The 22,091-nt window shown below is 36.0% G+C and overlaps 2 protein-coding genes across 2 annotated transcripts; both read left to right on the top strand.

Moving 5' to 3' along the window:
- Nucleotides 1–1,736: 1,736 nt before the first annotated feature.
- Nucleotides 1,737–9,899, top strand: LOC127628700 (protein FAM76B-like). The gene is made up of 10 exons (XM_052105503.1): nt 1,737–2,123; nt 3,184–3,248; nt 3,337–3,391; nt 4,313–4,468; nt 5,072–5,250; nt 5,373–5,423; nt 7,094–7,156; nt 7,260–7,395; nt 8,376–8,477; nt 9,057–9,899. Exons 1-10 carry the CDS (start codon nt 2,034–2,036, stop codon nt 9,144–9,146), a joined length of 987 nt encoding a protein of 328 aa, XP_051961463.1. The 5' UTR covers nt 1,737–2,033; the 3' UTR covers nt 9,147–9,899.
- A 970-nt stretch (nt 9,900–10,869) lies between these two features.
- cwc15 (CWC15 spliceosome associated protein homolog) lies at nt 10,870–18,077 on the top strand. Its single transcript, XM_052093763.1, is given in 8 exon segments — nt 10,870–11,105; nt 11,542–11,682; nt 13,277–13,383; nt 14,216–14,313; nt 14,411–14,518; nt 17,282–17,362; nt 17,365–17,417; nt 17,823–18,077. Coding segments are annotated over 7 exon segments (708 nt in total). The 5' UTR covers nt 10,870–11,105; nt 11,542–11,551; the 3' UTR covers nt 17,953–18,077.
- The last annotated feature ends 4,014 nt before the right edge of the window (nt 18,078–22,091 follow it).

Raw genomic sequence — 22,091 nt, forward strand, 5'->3', positions numbered from 1 at the left:
CGAGTTTTTTCTCGAAACACAACGACTTTATTCTCGATATTTAATGAGTTTATTCTCAAGATTGTATTTCGACTTTTTTCTCGAAATTTAACGACTTTAATCTCGCATTATAATGACTTTAATCTCGAGATGGCTTTATTTTTTTTTATTATTGCTTGGCCCTAATTCTCTTCCGTACAATTTACTGTATTTCCAGACCCATAATATATTAGGCAGAATGTTAGGGCCTGACGTCTCCTTTTACTTTCATTGTGAGGGGGAAAAAAGATGCAAAGAAAGTGAATGGTGGGCTGCCACCCATCCAGGTTTTTTCAGGATCGTCCCAGTTTTTGGCCATCTGTCCCGGAAAAATTCAATTCCATTCCGGGATGCAAAATGTCCCGGAATTTCATCATTTTCCTGACCTGTTCATGTGAACCCTTGTTTATAAACACTATGCATGGAGTAGAATCAAACACATTCTCAAATGAATCATTGGAAATTACGATTAATTTTATTGAACTAGTTTTCAGGTGATTGAGATTTTTCACTTTAGTGTGAAAAATCCTTTAAACTTTTGTCTAATGTTCTGGAAAATATGTTTTAATCAATTTAGTTAAAAGGTATATATATATATATATATATATAATTGTATTATATATATTTAAAAGGTATATCTATATATATATATATATAGATATATATATATATATATATATCCATCCATCGTCAACCGCTTATCCTGTGTACAGGGTCGCGTATATATATATAGCCTATATATATATATATATATATATATATATATATATATATATATATATATATACCATAAACTCGAGAAAACAAACTTAGGCCAGAATAAGTAAATAATATAGGCCTATGTTAAACACCTGTATGTTTTATTATTATAATTTTTGGAATTACACAATTCATTTAGATGGAATTTTGTTATGAAATTTAAATGTGTATCTTAAAAATAGGCAAACAAAATTGACAGTATCAATGTTATTGTATGATTGAATTATATGCTATATATGCAGTAATTTCCATGAGAAAACAATCATAAATAATATGTTTTATTTCTTGCATGATGGGCCAGCGATACGTTTTTCAGTCACTGATCAAGTGTCCAGGGACTTTACAGGTCCAAGGTGGCAACACTTTGGTGACTGAGGCTAACAATCTTTTTGTGTTCCACAAAAGAAAGAAAGTCATAGGGGTTTGGAACAACATAGGGGTGAATAATCAGTGACAGAAATTGTATTTTTGTGTGAACTATCCCTTTAGGGTCATATTTTGCATTTCTCCCCGTTCATCTGCAGCGCTCATCACAACTGAATAGCCTAACAGAAGTATCTGAGGTTTAATCCTTGGCAAACTCTAATTGGATATCTAATTTGTAATTCGAATAAATCATATAAATTTCACAATTCTTAAATGTGTTCCTATAATACAATGGGGTTCTGTCAAGTTAAGCACTGGAAACGAGGACACGGACCTAAACCAATTTTCCAAGTACAGTGTCGTCCTCAGTTTCACAGGATGCACAGAAGGGTGTAATCGTTACATCACTTAACACGTCACAAAAAATAATTCGTAGTTTTCTTAAGGGGTGGGACGACTTCTTTGATTGGTGTGGGTATTTCAAATGTTTTAATCCTGACTATCGGCGCGGGCTCCTGATTGGCTGTTGAGTCTTTCCTTTGTAGTCAGAGGTCGCATCCGGTTCGTGCGTCGACAGATAAAAAAAAAAAAAATCTCATACTAGACGCCGGAACGTCGAGATTTTAAATCAGTTTTACTTATTCGTTTTTTTAGCATAATTATGCGTTAATTTATATGTAGTTTTTAATTATGAATGAAGTCCTCTGATGTTGCTTATAATAGTAGTCGCTGAACAGTTTTGGATGGTTGGATCGATTTTATTTATCGGGATTAAGTGCAGTTAACGGGATTTAATCGGCTCAGGTCTCACTTGATCTCCCGTGTTAAAGATTATCTGTGAGTTTAAGTATTTGAGTAACATTAGCGGTAATTTTGACTTTGGTCGGTTGATGATGGCCACATCGGCCCTGTACGCCTGCACCAAGTGTAACCAGCGGTTTCCGTTTGAGGAGTTGTCGCAGGGCCAGCAGCTCTGTAAGGTGAGTTTACACATGTTCACTCACTACAAGTGCTTAGTATCCTGGTCAAAGTGTGTATGTCCAGTGTTAGAGCTTAGAGTTGCCTTGGGTTGCGTAACATTTGTGTTTTGTGTGAATAGAAGAAACATTCAAACATTAGGTACTTTTCAGCTAAAACACTGTGGCTATCTGTAAATCAAGTATAGGCTGGCACCAAGACATTACCAGTCATACAGGAAAGTATTTTATGATTCATATACTAAACTGTACTGTACTTGCTAGCCTGCTATGCTACCTGTATTGAGAACACTCATCCCTTAAAGCTGTAGTTGACCCAAAAATTAAAATTTGCTCACCCTCATGCCATCCCAGATGTGTATGACTTTCTTCTGCTTAACACAAAAAAAGATTTTCAGAAGAATATTTCGGCTCTGTAGGTCCATTCAATCAATGTAAGTGAATGGTGGCCAGAACTCCAAAAGTTCCAAAAAGGAGATAAAGTCAGCATAAAATAATCCATAAAACTCCAGTAGTCTCATCCATGTCTTCTGAAGCAATCCAGTTGTTTTTGGGTGAGAACAGACCAAAATATAACCAATTTTTTCACTGTAAGTCTACACATGATAACGATTTCAAGCTTGATTACACTTCTTAGCACTTTACACATGCACTGAGCGCTAGATTGCACTATAGGAAGTGTAATCGAACTTGAATGCATGGTCGCCAAGTAGACTGCTGTCGAGATGTACAGTGAAAAATTAGTTGTGTTTTGGTCTGTTTAGTCTCACCCAAAACCAACTGGATCACTTCAGAAGACATTGGTTAAACCACTGGAGTCTTATGGATTACATTTTATGCTGACTTTATCTCCATTTTGGTGTTTTTGAAGTTCTGGTTACCATTCGCTTGCATTGTATGGACCAACAGAGCTGACATATTCTTCTGAAAATCTTTGTGTTCAGTAGAAGAAAGAAGTCATACTCATCTGGGATGGCATGAGGGTGAGCAAATGATAAGTTTTTGTGTGAACTATCCCTTTAAGGTAACCTCATGTTAATCGTTACTTGTTTTTTCTCCTCAGGAGTGTCGAATTGCACATCCTATTGTAAAATGCACCTTCTGCAGGTCAGAGTTTCAGCAGGAGAGGTAAGTGAGAGATACACGCAGAGAGAACTGATTCTTTACCATCATATCTATGCTAATTAAACATCCCGTTCCTTTTTTTTCTCTCCAGCAAAACTAACACTATCTGCAAGAAATGTGCACAAAATGTTAAACAGTTTGGGACGGTAAGTTAGGTTCCTGTTATGCTTTGTGCATATTTGTGTTTTAATTAGGGCTGTCGACCAATTTAAATTTGAGCACGAATAATCACATATTTTCTTTGTAGCTAATTGCAGATTTTGAAAATGCTGAAATTTGACACCATACAGTATATACTTATTTTCCTCTCAAAATTAATTTATTTCCATTTTAGGAAAGAAAACAAAACAATATGTAACAATATAATGCTTTATTAACATTTTCCAAATAAAGCCTTCCACAATATAATGTCACCTATTCAAGTAACATAAAACGGTTCCCAAAGTCTAAATGGGAGGTTGACTTATTGAAAGAATTTGTCCCACAGGTTGAGTATTTATTCATAATTTCATAAATTTTATATTTCTATATTCATATTTTTACATTTAAAATATTCTTCTCATAACATTCATACATTTGCAACTTCTGTGTAAAAGCGTTTATTCCTGCTCTGTGAAAATACACCTAATTGCCACTTCAGATGCAGCTTCTGTGCCACCTTTGCTGTGTAAAGATGACTTTAGTCCCAATAGGTTTAGTATTCATTGCAATGGACATAAAAAAAAATTTAAACTCTCATCCTCCACAATATTAATCTGCTGGTAGACTGTGACTATCCGCTTTCCTACAGCAATCCTGAAGCTGCGTTCATGATTCGTATCAGAGCGTCAGTCAGTGACTCCGGGTGGACACATTACAAAGGTTCCTCCCTCCTAACAAGTGTTTATGCTGTATTAACGGTAAATGCGTTTATCGCGATGAAGAAAAATTACTCGCATGCGATTAACAAGTTTATTCCGATAGCTATTGTTTAAATGGGTGCGAGTTGATCTTACTGCTTGAACATAATTATTAGCTATTAAGAAAGCAGATTGTTGGGTTAACACCGTCTCTCTTTTGCATTTCAGCCAAAGCCATGTCAGTACTGTAACATCATTGCTGCATTCATTGGGACCAAATGTCAGCGCTGCACCAACTCTGAGAAGAAGTATGGCCCTCCACAGACCTGCGAACAGTGCAAGCAGCAGTGTGCCTTCGACAGGAAGGATGAAGGAAGGAGAAAGGTAACTCCCCTCACACTGGTTTATTATTCATTTTTACACACTCTGACAGTGTCTCCATATTTCAGCTCATGCATTTGGGCACAGCTTATTCAGTATCAAACACTCCAGAAAAATTCTGTCGTAGACACGACAGATCGCTGTATCTCATTTCATAAAGATTTGCAGTACTTTTAAAACCGAACAAATTTGATTGTACCTTGGTAGCAGTTTTGACTTTAGGCCTCTTCTAGATTCCCAAGCAAACTTTTTATGGCTTTGCCATAAAGAGAGGCCTGGAAATGATGCAGAGAGATCGGGGAATGGTTCTCCCACAAGTGCACCATAGCTCAATATATCTGGTGTACTAACCGCTTGACCATGGCTATGGCAAAGTTTCCTTTGTCATTCCATTCTATATACCTTTGCAAAGCACAGTTTTCAGTCATGGCCATAATGAACAGGAAATTCAATGGAAATGAACCCAAAACAATAAGCTTCAGGTTTGAAGGTCTGAGAGAAACACTGAGCTGAACTGCGGAGTTCAACGAATGGAGGGATCGCTTGTGCAAGAGAATCACTAGACACTTAAACAGAGATGCATAAGTTGATTTTCTCTTTTTGCAGGTTGATGGGAAGCTCTTGTGTTGGCTCTGCACACTGTCATATCGTCGAGTTCTACAGAAAACTAAAGAGCAGCGCAAAGGCCTTGGCTCCTCTCACTCCAACTCTTCCCTCAGCGAGAAAGAACATCAGAGACACCACCATCACCATCATCAACACCACCGACACAGTTCACATCACAAGTAAGCATGCATGTGATCATATGTAAACACAATGCTAATGCATCAACATGTTAATGTAATAGAAGGGCTACCTTGAAATCATACCTGACACAAACACCATTCCTGGTGCATGTGTGTTACAGAATAAGTGGTACTTTAAGTCCAGAGCAGGATCAGGGACTGTGGATGCAGAGGTGAGATGCTTCTATTGTACATGGACACACTTTGTATGGGAGTTCTTGTGGATTTGTTTATTTTAATATGTTCCTTGAGGTTCACTTGTAATATTAGTTTTTATAAGTTTTTTTGCATATAAAACAATTTGTAAAACATGATCATTTTCCACACTCATTATGACCCTCTGTCAGAAACACGCTGTTTTGGTTCTGCTTCTCCTTTAAGACTTGACAGTAAATGTCCACTGTTACAATTGGCTTTCTGCTCTTGACTGACCTGCTCTCTCCTTGCTATCTCACTGCTTGCTGCTACTGAGCAGGCAACCGAAGTAATAAGGTAAAGTACGGGTTAATGCTAGGATTGGGCGATAAATAGAGAACATTTCATGAAATCAATGATAAGCTTTTGAATCATTTTAAATATTTAGCCTGTGTTCTACATCTAGACGAAAAACGCAAGCAGTTTGGCTTTCTCAGACTGTTTGAAGTTGCTTATGTTAGCATCTTGCTATCAGTTAGGCTGCGCCAGTCACTGCGTTCCGGGTCCAGACCCTGGATTGATTCCATATGGACTATGAGATATCATGACGGACCCCCTCATCTTCTCCATCTTCTCTCTGTCTTTTTGAATATTTTTCTCTTGCACCAAACATGCTTTATTTATTCCCTGTCCCTTTCTGCATGCATTGCCTCTTTTCCCGCATGTGAGTAAACATGTGGCACTGCATAATTTAACATGGTTCCGTAACGCTTTAGACCATAATGTTTTTCATTTTCAATTTTTTTAATCCGTATGTTATGAGCCTTTAATAATAAACGAATAGATTTCTGTTGTAATATTGTGAAATTGGTCCATTCAGACTCTCTCAAGGGATACCCCTGAACCCCCATACAGTATCATTCCTCAGACTCAAGGGCTTCCATGCCCCAATACTTGGGTATCTGAATGTTATGAAATATAAAACATTATTTGAATGTAAAAATGATATGCTGTCATTATGCTTCAAAACTAACAGATGATCTTTTAACATTCATATCCAACTTCACTCGATTGATAAACTCTATAGAATATTTTAATACTATGGTAGAATATCCCTCAGACACCACTGCTTTGGCTGTCTCTGGGCCCCCAATGCAGTTTTGTATCTACTATTTTGACTGTTTAGGATTTATTTTCTTCTACTAACTTGGATATAAAATAAAAAATATGTGCAAATGTGAATGTATATCATGATAACTCTAGATATCGAATGATATGAAAAAGAATATTGTGATGACATTTTTGGCCATATTGCCTAGCCCTAGTTGATGTGTTTTTATGGAGGTGGTCAGATGCAAGTGTCTATCACGGTGTGACATCACAATGTGGAGCAAGTAGAGAACGAGTCGTTTTGTCATCTTAGATTTAACAAATGCTCTTTGCAATAAGGAGGAAGTTTTCAGTTCTGAAATTTACAGTATGTTTTTAATAGTACAATGGCCTCATATATATATATATATATATATATATATATATATATATATATATATATATATATATATATATATATATATATTATATATATATTATTATATCAAAAGATTAAGGAAAACATGATTCCTCAATCTTTTAAGATTTTGGTCAGTGTCTCTGTGAATGCTGTGAGGTTGTGATGATGTATTGACATTATTTTGCTTCTCTCATGCAGTATTCAAAAGGAAACGCCAAAGAAAAAACCTAAACTAGAGACAAAGCCATCTAATGGAGACAGGTAATTAAATCTCACTTTAATTGTCTCTATTTTACGGACTCTTGTCTTTTTTTTTTTTTGTCATCGCCAACCATGTTTCTTTTTCTTTTCCCTTTCCCTTTAGTAGTTCAATCACTCAATCAATGGATTCGGGAGGCACGGATAACTTCATATTGATTAGCCAGCTGAAAGAGGAGGTGATGTCACTGAAGCGAATGCTTCAACAGAGAGACCAGACCATCTTGGAGAAGGACCGGAAGGTAAGTTTTGAGATCACCTTCTGTGCTAGAGCTTGGTTGATTAGTACAGATTCCGATCTTACTTTTTCAACATTCATATGGGCAGAACATCATCTGACTCAATGTTCCATTTAAATAGCTAGTAAGGTATATGTAGATTTTTCAAATCTACAGTAAAATAGATTAAATTATCTTTAGTTTTACCTGCTTGAATATGACTGAATCAATTGCAAACTTACCACCTGGCCAATAAACTCCAAAACATTATCAGCCAGTGTTTAATCTGTAAGCTTGTAGGAAACCACTTCTAGGCCTTCTCACATTTTTATGAAGTACATAATTATAAAAAAGACAGCAGATGGTTGTTATCTCAACCAACATGTGCAATGTATGTTAATCAATAGAATTCATTCTTGGCTCATCCAGCATTCTGTGATCACCCTCCCACATCACAGTCCAATTAGTTGCTTGTGGTGTTAATAATTTGGTCAGACATTTGAGTTGTTACTAGAGTTTAAGTAAAGATTAGAGCGTTTAATTGAAGTGGATAAGGGTTTGCGTTTTATGTTTTTTTAACATTTGAATATTAAATGGCCTATTCTAGTATTCTGATGTTCTTTTTAGTCCTTTATAAAGTGTCTGTTAAACCTTGTTGCTTTATCAAACCTTCATATTAAATTTGTTTTTAAGAAAATCTTAATCCTTTGTCATGGTCAATGTAATGTCTAAATTCATTACACAAAGTAGCAACTATGCTGCTACTCTGCTCTGTAGAATGTTATTTACACTAGGAAATGTTGCATTCTATTAGGTTTGAGTGTCTGCTTGCTGGTTAATTGCTTTTTGTGAGAGTAAAATTTCCTTTGGAAATGGATGGTAGAAGGAAACTTGTCCAATGCCATAGACAAAACAAGCATACTTGCAACTAATAAATGCTTAGAAATGATTTATCTTCTGTGATTATTTTGCAAAGAGTGTGTCATTTGTGTTATTACGTGCAGTTAACAGAGCTGAAGGCAGATTTTCAGTATCAGGAGTCAAATATGCGGGTAAAGATGAACAACATGGAGAAAGCGCATAAAGAGGCCATGGAGCAACAACAGGTAACACCATACAGTCAGACATGTGATGTAACCAGAGATGTCTTTATGAAATCACCATACTTGAAATTTGGTTCTAAATTTAAAGCTGGAGTGCTTAACTTTTTTTTTTTTTTTTTTTCAAAACCGCTTTCCAAATATGCCCCTTATCCACCGTTGTTCAAACTTTCAGATAGTCTGACCCCAAACTCACACCATTTTAGAGTAATGTTGGGTGGGGTCTAAGCGGGTCGCTCAAAACAAACAGGAATTTCTATAGCGACAGTGTTTACAGTTTTCCAGAAAATTAACCTATGAATGGTTTACACATTGTTGGCTCTGCATATTAAGCTGGGATAGAAGTTTTTGAACACCGTAAAAGTGACATACTTCAGCTTTAAGTTCAGCTATCCTATAACTTGCAGCCATACTTTCAATAATAAATGAACAATGTTGTCAATATACAATTACATTGGAAACCTTAAATGTGTCTTTTAGTGTTTCAAATTTAGATTGTCATGTTTTGTTTTTATTAGCAATTTGAGAATTCTATAATGTTCACACAAACACCTGCATAATTTGCAATGTGTGTCTGTCTTTCAGGCAAAGAACAGAGAGCTGTTGAAACAGGTTGCTGCACTCTCGAAAGGCAAGAAGTTCGACCGCAGCAGTAGCTCACTGCTGTTACCATAGCAATGACCTCATGCCATCACATGACCCCTTGCCCCAATGTTTCATTACTGTGAGGAAGCTTCACCCTCCATTTCTCACAGTTTTTCTGTGTTTTATTCTGATGATGTCACATATGCAAATATCTCCATTTATTATTCGTATTGTTTTTATTGTTTTAGTTTTGTGGACTTTCTTTGGCTGTTTTCAGCCATTTTAGTAATCACACATTTACAGAAGATACATGGCTGTATGGAGCCATTTCAGGAGCTGAATCCAGCCTCAGATCTCATATGCAAAATATTTTAGAACTTTTCAAAACTTGATTGAATGCAAGCGGAAGAGCCCTCGGCAAACGTTTGAAAATGAAATAGAACACGAGTCGGATGTATGGATTTTTTTTTTTTTTTTATAGATTCTCAGTTTGTCTCTTTCTCTCACTCACTCATGGAAAGACTGTACTCATGTCTTGCTGCCTGGTCAACTGTGTGGTTTTTGTATATTAACTGATTACTCTCATGTTTGGCTTTGTATTAGTGATATTTCAGAGATGGATTCTGCAGGCCGGTTTGAGACGCTGCTGTTTTCATGAGTGAGGCTTTCTTATCTGTCTTTCATTCCTCCTGAGCATTCTCATCTTTTTTTACTGTCAGACACTTTTGTACTTTTTTTTTTTCTGCAACAGACGTTTCAGGAATATTAAAGCTAGTAAAACCCTCAAGAATTATCTTTTTGAGTATTTGAATCTGTATTTATGGATCCTTTTATGAATGGTGGAAAGAGTCTTTTGTCACTGGAGTGTAATTTTTCTGTTTTGTATTTATTACTTTTAATATTTTTGTTAAATATATTACAATATATATTTTTTTTGTGATCAACTGTTAAGTTAAAAAAAAAATGTATTTCCACCAAATTTTCCAATTTGCTGAATTAAGCCATTTGTTGTACAACCAATTGAAGATGGGAGTTTTCAGGAATTATTTTTGCAATTCCGTTCGTTTATGCTAGTGGAGCCAAAATTGCATAATGATATCCTAAAATAAGATTACATAAGATAATAGTTTTATCTAAAAATATAATAGGGGTTGTTGTTTCCATAATATCTATTAATTCAGGGGGTTTCAAACTGGGGTCCAGGGACTACAAGGGGGTTCTAGGGGGTCCGTGGAAAACGAATGAAGGTAGGAGTGGTGGTGGCGTAGTGGGCTAAATCACATAAGTCTCATTAAGCAAAGCTGAAACTAAGGTACGCATTAGGACATATGTACATCAGTATGGCAGAAGTATTGGGATGACAATGAAACCGGAAGACATTTATATAATATACAAAAACATGTTGTTGCTGGGAGGATGTAGGGTAGGAATCGAAGGGAAGGAAATATCATCACTCGTCTGAAAATAGGTCATACTAGACATAATACATTGTATAAAATAGTCAAGCAGTCATCTGGGAAATGCACATACTGTAGCGAAACAGTCGATCATGTACTATTTCATTGTAGGAAATACAATACCAAGAGATGTCACCACCTTCAGTCAAGGAAGGCTAAACAGCATGCCTTTTCTTTATCATGTATCTTGGGGAAAACAGCTGGCAATATGATGACATTAAGTTTATAAATAAAATAAATTGGTTAAAATCTGATCTATAGATCAGTACGTTTTTTTTTTTTCGCCTGTATTATCCTGTACCACACTCCAGTCCAGTCGGTGGCGGTAATGCACCTATAAGCTGGTTTGTCAATCGGCTGTAAACAACAAAGATGTTTCTCGCACAATTTTATTCGCTTTCGCCTCTACGTTGTTTTTGTCCCGCTACGGCGACCGTAACATCCTCAAGGTGGCTGATGGGATTTCAACGATTAGCAAAAACAGCGTATTTTCGATTATAAATCTATAAAACTCTCTTCATTTCTTTAGTTGTTTAGGTTCTGTGTGTTTAACTTGTGTGGTTTTTAAAGTAGGAAGATCATCCTGTCGTAAGTGAGTGTAAAATTATATAACTCTCAAAACATCCTAAAATGATAGAAAACGGCATGAAGCGAGATTTGGATTTGAGCTAAAATATGTCATGTTTTTGGTCACAGAGCCCATCCTGAGCCTCGAACACCGTGAGAAAACGATATTGTATTAGTGTGGGTCAGGTTTTTACAACATTGTGGCGAATACATGGATTCATGGACTACATGGATAGTTAAAGCTGAAATCACACACATTGTGGGCAAATGGGGAAAATGTTTTCAGTACAAAATCAAAAGTAGTTCGAGTATCTGAGTGAGATACCGGTTACCTGTGTGTTTTTTGCAATACTTTATGTGCTACATAAGAACTTAATTCGCTGCAAATTGAGGTCTCGCTAAGGCAGGCAGAATGGAAGAAAGTGTCACAGTTGTGATCGAAGTGATTGTGATTGTTTCAGGTAATTGAAGATGACCACAGCGGCAAGGCCAACGTTTGAGCCCGCTCGAGGAGGGCGAGGTAAAGGAGAAGGAGATCTCAGTGCTTTGTCCAAACAGTATTCCAGCAGAGACCTGCCTGGACACACCAAGATCAAATACAGGTTTTATCTTCTGTTCTGTATAGAGTCGCACTTATTTCAGAGTTTGGTTCTTTCCTCATAGAGAGAAAAATCGTTCTTAGATCTGTTTCCTGGTCTATTTAGCTCTGATTATTTTGTCATTCATTGTTTTAACATTGATTTGTGTAGGGTCAGAAATGAAGGTGGTTTGGTTCAAATATGCCACCGAAAGTGCCACGCAAAATTCTAAATTTAGGGGCAAAAAAAATATATTATCTATTATCCTGTTCTTTATATGTAATGTCTGATGATGACTAATATATATATATAGCAGTGCATATATATATATATAACTATAATAGAATATTGAAATCTTTATCACATTTTCAGGTTAGAATGTAATATATTCTTAGTCTTGAGAAAATGTGTTTAATGAATTGATTAAATTGTAAAGTATTAAGAAGTATTTGGCATAAACGGATGATGTGAAAAAATGTCTCATAAATGTATAAAAAAAAAAAATAAAAATACAGCTGAAAATCCAGGGCACAAATACGGTTTAAAGTTTTTGGTCCAGATTTATTAAATCATTAAAAAATGCAGTTCACACAAACAATTGCTTGAATACACCTCTTAAGATCAATATGTTTTCATTTTCTTTGATCAAAGTCAGTTGATTTTATTTTGTTATTATTTTGGCTTAAGGTGAAAACGGTTATGTGGAGTAACCATCCAGAGACAGTAAAAAAAAAAATGTAAAAGCTAAAATTTTGTTGGTGTAAGTAGTGCAAAATAATCTTTTTGAATTTCTTAAAAAAATCTAAGTTTTAAAATGTTATTAATATTTGAAAAACTTTTGTCCAACAAAATGTTAACGTTTATGTTGAAATCCAACCTAAAACAGAGAAGACCCCTTTAGACATAATACAGAGTGTGAAGTTTTAAATGATTAAATTAATTTGTATAAATGGGCACATTTTGTTCAGGTCATGTGGTGTAACCCTGAGAAAACGTCTTGATTTAAAAAAATTAAAGAAAAAAACCTTTAAAATGTGTTTGAATACGTTTTTTGAAATGAACTATTAAGTTGTTTACACATGTATTCAAGGTGCAAGAAAATAACTTTAATACCTTTTCATGGTTACACCGCATGATATTTTTAGAATCATTAAATGAATTTTTGTAGAGAATGCAACAAATATTTTTATTTAAACACATTTCCAGGTTGAACTCCTTTCCTAACGAAGCTTTAAAAAAATTAATTGCTTAATCTGAGAGAAAACATGCGAATGTGCATATTTCGAAATTCGAATTTTAGTTTGACAGCCCTAGTTGGGAGTGTATTAGATCACACCTGTTAACCCAAAGTGTAAAGATCGTTTGGAATATTTGTTTTTGTGGGAGAGAGAGATTTTAAAAAAATATATATATTTTCTCCTTTTCTGCATTTTTACTTCTGCTCTAGTTTTCTGTATTACTTAACCATGGCATTGAAATACTGCAAATATTGTTGGCTCTTGTATGATAAATGGTTTGTAAGGTTCCTCTTTTGTAAGTCTCTTTGGATAAAAGTGTCTGCCAAGTGATTAAATGTATGGCATTTTTGTGGATGTTGATACGCATGTCTCCCTCTCAGGCAGCCCACTCAGGATGTTCCGGAGGAGGTTAGAGCTCGTGACTTCAGACGTGAGCTTGAGGAGAGGGAGAGAGTTGCTGTTAAGAGCAGAGACAGAGGAGCAAGAGGTGAGGGAGAATATATGTATGTTTAATGTATGAATTTTGTTGGTTCAAACTTTGTTATAACTAGTGCTGTCAGGCATTTCAAAATTTAAATCACATAGTTTTTGTAGTTAATTGCGATTTAATCACAGATTTTGAAAGTGTTGAAATTTGGAACTATGTATACTTAATTTCTTGACTAAATGTATTTATTTCCATCATAGGAAGAAAACAAAACACTATGTAGAATTATAATGCTTTAACATTTCCAAACAAATCCTTCCACAATATAAACATAGAAATGCACTAAAATATTACCAATTCAAGTCACATCAAACGTTTCCCAAAGTCTAAGTGGGAGTTTGACTAATTGACAAAACTAGTCCTCACATAGGTTGCATATTCATTGCAATGGGCATTAAATCTCTTTAATCTTTTAAAACTCATCATCCACAATATTAATCTGCCAGTAGACTGTAACTATCTGCTTTCCTACAGCAATCGTGAAGCTGCATTCATGATCTGCATCAGAGTGTCAATGTTAGCGCCGCTTTGAACTCACCATGCGCCTTACATAGGCTGAAAAATACTTGATTTTTGTTACAAGTCCCATCTGGGCTTGTTCTGTGCATCAAAAGAAGGGCTCTGGCACTGTGGCATGTGCATCAGTGTAATGACTACAGGCAGACACATTACAAAGGTTTCGCCCATCACACCAATGTTTTTGCTTTATTAACGAGTAATGCGTTGATCGCGATTTAAGAAAAATTAACACGTTAAACATTTTAAATTAATCACACGTGTTAACGTGTTAATTCTGACAGGTCTTGTAATAACGATGATCTATTTCCTTTAGAACACACCACATCCTCCTCTTCATCTTCCTCTTCCAAACGGCCACGTCTGGATCAGATTCCTGCTGCCAACTTGGATGCTGACGACCCCCTCACTGATGTATGCACTCTTATGCAGTCACACACTAGCTTATAAGTATTTTTGAATATAGAATGATTTTGATTGCAGTCTGAATGTGTGTGTTTTTGTGTGTTAGGATGAAGATGACTCTGATTCTGGTTCTGACAGTGATGATGACACTGCCGCCTTGCTGGCTGAACTGGAGAAGATCAAAAAGGAGCGAGCTGAGGAACAGGAGAGGAAGGTGAACCTAACTCCTAATTTAGAGCTCTCCTACCCAGAGATGGAGCACTTGTATTAAAATAAATGGGAGAAATTGGAACACCCAAAATAGCGGATGTAGAAACGGAAAGTCCCCCCTTAAATTGTTAAATAGCAATCACCTTTTTAATACAGACATCACTCGTCAATCAACTTGAGAATGCACATTTGCATTAGGTAGACCAGCTGGGAAAATTGTGTTTTTTGGCGACAGTCGGGAGGTGTGCGTTCATATTCGGTTTCATCAGATATCTTCTTGTGAGTTATTGAATACATCTAAAGAGCACCGGTTTGTTTTGCGCCACTTTTCACCCTTTCTGTTGATGATATGAGCTTGCTGCACGCAACAACAAACACCACACGAGCCATGATCTCCGATTCATAAACAAATGACTCTTTTGAACCAGGTCTTTATAATGAATCACCCGACAAGAGCTTATTTGAACTCAAGAGCTCAGGTTAGCATTCAAGTAATTTCTCAGCGAATCAGCCATCAGGGAGTTCACAACTGAGAGTGTAGACATTTCCAAATAGTAGTCCCATGTGTATTTTGGGCTTGAATATAATTAAATGTCCAGTGTTATGTACCAAATCTTTTTTTTTTCTTCTTCCCCTGGTTATTATTAATTGGGATTGGAGTAGCACAATAAACTGCATCTGGGATTTCATTCAATTTGCACTCTTGTAGTCTATGTCTGGACCATCTAGTCACAGTAAAGAAAGATTTTAAGAATTGTTTTTAAATTGTGTGTGTGTGTGTGTATATGTATATATATATATATATATATATATATATATACATACACACACACTGCTGTTCAATAGTTTGGGGTCACTTACTCATTCTTTATTATTTAAATTTTTTTCATCAAAACTATGGAATATCAGAAATGGAATTATGTTGTACCTAGGGCTGGGCGATAAAATGCTAAAAATATTTATCGCGATAAAAAAACTCCATGATATGATAAGCTTTTGAGTAATTTTTCGATATTTAGCCTGTGTTCTACATCTAGACATGCGTGTTGCTAAAAACGCTAGCAGTTTTGCTTTCTTATTGTATGTTTCCAGCGTCAAACTCGCGTGGTGGATTGTAAAATTGACAGTAGCGCGGGGCAAGCTGTTCCCTAGCGTTGGGAGTGGCTTTGGGCAGATTTCTTCTGCATCAGTGGAAGCAACCTCAGACTGTATGAAGTTTCTATTGCCCCCCGCTATGCAGGTCACCTCTCATCATCTTTAGTGAGCAGCGCGACAAAACAACAGTGCCGGTTACATCATATCTGATCTTTCTGTACTGTATTCTTGAATATTTTTCTCTGGCACTGAAACACGGTTCACTGATGCCCTGTCCCGGTCCACACCCGCATTCTCTTTTCCCCACATGTGAGTAAACATGAGGTACGAGTTTCCCGAGCGCCTTTAGACCATAAAGTTTTTTCTTTCTAAATTATTATTATTTTTTTTTTAATCAGCATGTTCCAAGCCTTTAGTAATAAAAAAATAGATTTCTGTTCTAATTTTGTGAAATTATTCAGATTTCATCATCTCTGACAAGGATGAAAGATGAAACAATTACTAGTTTGTAGCCTAGTCTTTCTCACTTTAATGAAAATAGAAAAATGTTCCATTCAGACTTTTACATTTTCAAAAGTTTCAAATTGTGATTTGCAAATGTGATTGAATATCGTGATAAATATCAATATTGAATGATTTGAAAAAGAATATCGTGATATTTTTTGCCATATCACCCAGCCCTAGTTGTAACTAAAACAATCCAAAATATGTTACATTTTAGCATCTTCAAAGCAGCCACCATTTGCTTAGAATTTGCAGACATCAACCACCTTCTTGAGGTATCACCCTGGGATGCTTTTTAAACAGTTCCCATCTATAAAGGAGTTCCCATCAATGCTGGGCACTTAGTGGCTGCTTTTTATTATTATTTGGTCCAAGTCATCCAATTTAGTTTTGTAATGAAATAAATTAATATGTTGACACAATTATATTTTTGTCTACAAAACTAATTTAAAACATTTAAGCATATGCCTTCAGATCAAAAGGTTTTTAAAATCAGGTGAAAAATTTTAGTCAAGTGGCCACAAACTTTTGAACGGCAGTGTGCATATATATTGAGAGACTAATACAACAATTGCACTAGGTGAAAACATTCACTGATGCTCTATCTCTTTTTTTGTATATATTCTGAAAGGAGTGTGAAAACTTATGAGACAAATGGGGAATGCAAATTTGTGCACTCAACTATACTATTTATTTATTTATATATATATATATATATAACACTTGATTAATGAGCTGTCAGCTGTCTTTTATTTGGCTTTCTATCTTGTATTTGAACAACAATATAAATCGAGCAATTCTGTGATGTGGCAACTAAAACCTAAATGTTTCAGTTTAGGAGCCAATGGCTCCCTGCTAATTTTTTTGGTCTGGAGCACTAATCTAAGGGTAAGGAAGCACAATTTATTATACCATAATTATCTGATTGTCCTTTGATCATAATCTTGACCAACTGTTTTGGAGATTTCTCTCTCCATTCAAGTTGATAGCTGTATTTTATGCCACCTTGTATTCAAAGAAAAAAAGCTCCCAGGAAACGTTCCCTATTTGGCCGCTGAGTGGACTGACTTGCCTTCCTTGAAAATGACTTTGTTCATAGCCCTAAAATTAGCTTGATCATATTGAAACTCTTGAGTCGTGTGTGTTTATTGGTCCGTGTATGAGTTAGGAGCGGGAACAGAAAGCAGAAGAGGAGAGGATACGTATGGAGAACATTCTGAGTGGGAATCCTCTGCTTAATCTGGCCGCCAACAACAACAACAACAACAAACACAGACCCCGAACACATTCAGTGTGAAAAGAAGGTACATGCACATCATGTACAGAATGTTTTATTTAATCGGGGCTTTTAATAAAGAATTTCTTGAAAAAATAAATAATGTCTTGTATAGCTTTAAATCGCTGTGAAATGACAATTAATTTATTTTGAAAATGTTTTTCAGCCAGTGTTTTTTTTCCCCATAAGGTACAGCAAAGAATGTCTATGTATTAAATGAAATCCCACTATTACATTTCAGTTACTATAAAACATTAATTTACTAAATTTTAAATACATGGAAAATGTTTAAAAGACAAATTTGTATTAATTTTGTTAGAATTAAAGTGTTTTTACCACAAGGCCCTTTTAACAAAAAGTGCTATGAAGCTGTATAATCAAAGAACAGAGTGTGATCTTGAATGATTTACATTTGAATTTCTATTTCTGGCAGGTGGGATGATGATGTCGTGTTTAAGAACTGCGCTAAAGGAGTTGATGAATCTCGCAAAGAGAAACGCTTCATTAATGACACACTGCGGTCTGAATTCCACAAGAAATTCATGGAGAAATACGTTAAATAAGACGTTATGGAATAATGTTTCAACCATTTTTTTTTTTTTAAATAAGTTGTGTGATTTGCCATTCTGTAATTTGATCTGTAAAAGAAATGTACTTTCAGTAAACAATAATAAAAGGTTAAATTCTCTCCTTTCAAATTTTCCTATATGAGAACAAATTGTGGTTTTCACCACAATTTAAAAAAAAAAAAATAAAATGTTTTACATTGATTCACACATTCTTTCACTAATTATTAATTTGATAAGGTAATTATCTTCTCGTTTTTCTGTTTCAAGTGGGAGAGTTTCTGTAAGAATGCCCACTAGTCCTGTGTAACCTGATTACATTCATAGAACAAAACCCTTCACATGTCTTATTCTTCAAACTTTTATTGTTCTGGGTCAGAACTGTGCTGTGATTTATCTTTGAGAGTTATTGAAGCAGAGCCACCCTGATTCAATAGAGCAGTTTTGACCTGAGAAAAACAGAACAAACTCTGATCGTGAGCCACAGACTCCAGCCTGACCTGCGTCCTTTACAGCGTCCTTATTTTTATGTATTTTTTTTATTTATTTATTCATTCTGCAGTCTTTGAGGTGTCCTTTTCAGCACACATTATTCCCTCTTTTCTGTGGTGTGTGTGTGGACTTTTTCACAACAGAGATATTCTCAGCTTTCCAAAGTAGCAGGCCTAAAACCCCTATAGAGCATACACAAGGCAACCGTTTCATAGAAAAAGTCACCAATGTTCAGAATAGACCTCGAGAGGAGCCAAGGCCCAGGGGAGACCTATTCTTCTCTGGCTGGTCTGAATGATTCTTCGAAAGACAAGTTGATAGAACACTGAGTATCTGTTAACGGTTTGTCCAACATTAGCAATCCCAGCCTTGTGGTTGGAAAGAACCAGCCATCTGACTCTGAATGTGTTTAGATATGCTGATAGCAGACAAACGGTCATTTGAGTTCAAATGTGAGTGATATTAAGTGCCAACTTCTAAATGTCCTTTAATTACATTTACTGAAGACAGCTACATCATGCTAACAAAGGTGAGATTTGGGCTAGTTGTCTCAGTTTGTTTTTACTTCAGTGAATATTTCTCATGGTAGGTTTATATTTGAAAGTCAGTTTCTTTTTTTGGGACATACCTTTAAGTATTTGGAAAAAAAAAAAAAAAAGCGATCTAATGAATTAAATACACATTGATATTCTCAATAACATCTTGTCACACTATATGTGTTGTAACAATAGTCCCTGGCTTTTCAGCAAAATAAACAGTAACACTTAGCCTAATTGAAACGTTCAGAATCTAAAAGGTAACATTAGAAAATATCAAACAATTACTTTGGCCAACACATATTGTAATTAATAAAGTTATAACATTTAAAACACTTGTAACAATTTGCCCCAAAATTACATTTATGAAAAATACCCTTGTCTTGTGAACACCGTTCAGTGGGCTTTTATTTTGGAATTCTCAAAAATGATTATAATTTAAGAGGGTTTAAAACTAGGTGTTCGAAACCAACATACAAAACCACTGCTGAAGAAAACTTGTGTATTTGGATTTTGACTCAAATCTGAATTGTTAACAAAACATAACCCTTTTAACAACTTCCTCACATATGACAACTAGCATCAGTCTCCCCTTTTTATATAGTCATAAGTGGGCCACACCAGAGCCATGTTCCTAGGTCAGGCTAGTTCGTTAGCTAGCAACTGCACTCAAAAAATAGCTCTTTTGCGGAACTTGATTCAATCATGGACAGCGGTTCTTTGTGTTTTCTTAATTTAAAATTACTGTGTAATCTCAACACAAACACAAAGTGTTGAATTGGATAAACCCAACAAAATCAGACTTGTCTCTTTATGTACAAACTAGTGAAAGTCAATGTTAGCATGCTAAATAGCCTACATGCTGGTTGGAAGCACATTTAGTAAGTGCAATTGTTTATTGAAGCGAGCAGATAGTATCATATGCCAAATGTACATCCTCATAGGAAGCTAAAGCTCAACTCTTCACCATAATAGTAACCCCCAAAACTCCAACATAACAGAAACTCTTCAAAATCTCAACATGACAAAAAATTAAACACTGACAAGTATAGCCTACCCCTTTATATTCATCTTGCACAAAAACACTTAATATTAACATTTACTAAACCTATTGAATCCAATGTACAGCATGATGGGAAATGAAAATCCCCTGCCAAGTGTCATCAGCGCTATATTGACACCACAAAAAGTATTCATGCAGTCCCAACTCAAATAGATTATGTACATTTCCATAATAATAAAAAAAATATATATATATATATATATATATATATACAGTATATGCATATACACACACTATATATATATATAGTGTGTGATTGATTTCATTGCATTCTATCCATTTATATACAGTCACCTAAAGGATTATTAGGAACACCTGTTCAATTTCTCATTAATGCAATTATCTAATCAACCAATCACATGGCAGTTGCTTCAATGCATTTAGGGGTGTGGTCCTGGTCAAGACAATCTCCTGAACTCCAAACTGAATGTCAGAATGGGAAAGAAAGGTGATTTAAGCAATTTTGAGCGTGGCATGGTTGTTGGTGCTAGACAGGCCGGTCTGAGTATTTCACAATCTGCTCAGTTCCTGGGATTTTCACGCACAACCATTTCTAGAGTTTACAAAGAGTGTGAAAAGGGAAAAACATCCAGTATGCGGCAGTCCTGTGGGCGAAAATGCCATGTTGATGCTAGAGGTCAGAGGAGAATGGGCCGACTGATTCAAGCTGATAGAAGAGCAACTTTGCCTGAAATAACCACTCGTTACAACCAAGGTATGCAGCAAAGCATTTGTGAAGCCACAACACGCACAACCTTGAGGCGGATGGGCTACAACAGCAGAAGACCCCAACAGGTACCACTCATATCCACTACAAATAGGAAAAAGAGGCTACAATTTGCAAGAGCTCACCAAAATTGGACAGTTGAAGACTGTAAAAATGTTGCCTGGTCTGATGAGTCTCGATTTCTGTTGAGACATTCAGATGGTAGAGTCAGAATTTGGCGTAAACTGAATGAGAACATGGATCCATCATGCCTTGTTACCACTGTGCAGGCTGGTGGTGGTGGTGTAATGGTGTGGGGGATGTTTTCTTGGCACACTTTAGGCCCCTTAGTGCCAATTGGGCATCGTTTAAATGCCACGGCCTACCTGAGCATTGTTTCTGACCATGTCCATCCCTTTATGGCTACCATGTACCCATCCTCTGATGGCTACTTCCAGCAGGATAATGCACCATGTCACAAAGCTCGAATCATTTCAAATTGGTTTCTTGAACATGACAATGAGTTCACTGTACTAAAATGGCCCCCACAGTCACCAGATCTCAACCCAATAGAGCATCTTTGGGATGTGGTGGAACGGGAGCTTCGTGCCCTGGATGTGCATCCCACAAATCTCCATCAACTGCAAGATGCTATCCTATCAATATGGGCCAACATTTCTAAAGAATGCTTTCAGCACCTTGTTGAATCAATGCCACGTAGAATTAAGGCAGTTCTGAAGGCGAAAGGGGGTCAAACACAGTATTAGTATGGTGTTCCTAATAATCCTTTAGGTGAGTGTATATACATACATACACACATACACACACACATATATATATATAAATGGATAGAATGCAATGAAATCAATTTATGACATGTTCTAGAAATGTGTTGCATTAGTTCATTTGAATTTTAAATTGAACAAACAGCAAAAATCTTTGCTGCTTTTTTATTTTTTGAGTGTGTGTGACCCAAGATGACCAAACTCACAACTCCCAAAACTTCAGGAAATATTTTTTTTTTCTCACGCAACAGAAAATTGACATAATTTAAGCGGCTATTTGACTAAAATGATGTAATGTTCTTTCAAGTTTGAGAAATCGCTTTGTTCTTACGTGTTTGATTGTGTGAGTGGTAAAAAGGAAAAATTGTGTGTGAAGAGTGTAACCGACTCTTTGGTGTAACTGAACCACCTTCTCAATCATCCCCTCTACAAAACTCAGACACAACCAGAGAACTTCCTCATCGGTCCTGTCTTCTGATTGGCTGAGCCGAGCGGGTGGGCTCAAAATGAGGTTTAACTGGAACTGTGACTGTACTAAAGACATCCAATAACAA

Source organism: Xyrauchen texanus, chromosome 3, assembly GCF_025860055.1.
Source record: "Xyrauchen texanus isolate HMW12.3.18 chromosome 3, RBS_HiC_50CHRs, whole genome shotgun sequence".
NCBI classification, from domain to species: Eukaryota; Metazoa; Chordata; class Actinopteri; order Cypriniformes; family Catostomidae; genus Xyrauchen; species Xyrauchen texanus.

Bases quoted from the DNA above. Each gene is read 5' to 3' on its own strand.
- LOC127628700 (XM_052105503.1), top strand. From the start codon at position 2,034: ATGATGGCCACATCGGCCCTGTACGCCTGCACCAAGTGTAACCAGCGG. The intron at 3,392-4,312 runs GTAAGTTAGGTT...TTTGCATTTCAG, and splicing joins ATGTTAAACAGTTTGGGACG to CCAAAGCCATGTCAGTACTG. The intron at 7,396-8,375 runs GTAAGTTTTGAG...TATTACGTGCAG, and splicing joins TCTTGGAGAAGGACCGGAAG to TTAACAGAGCTGAAGGCAGA.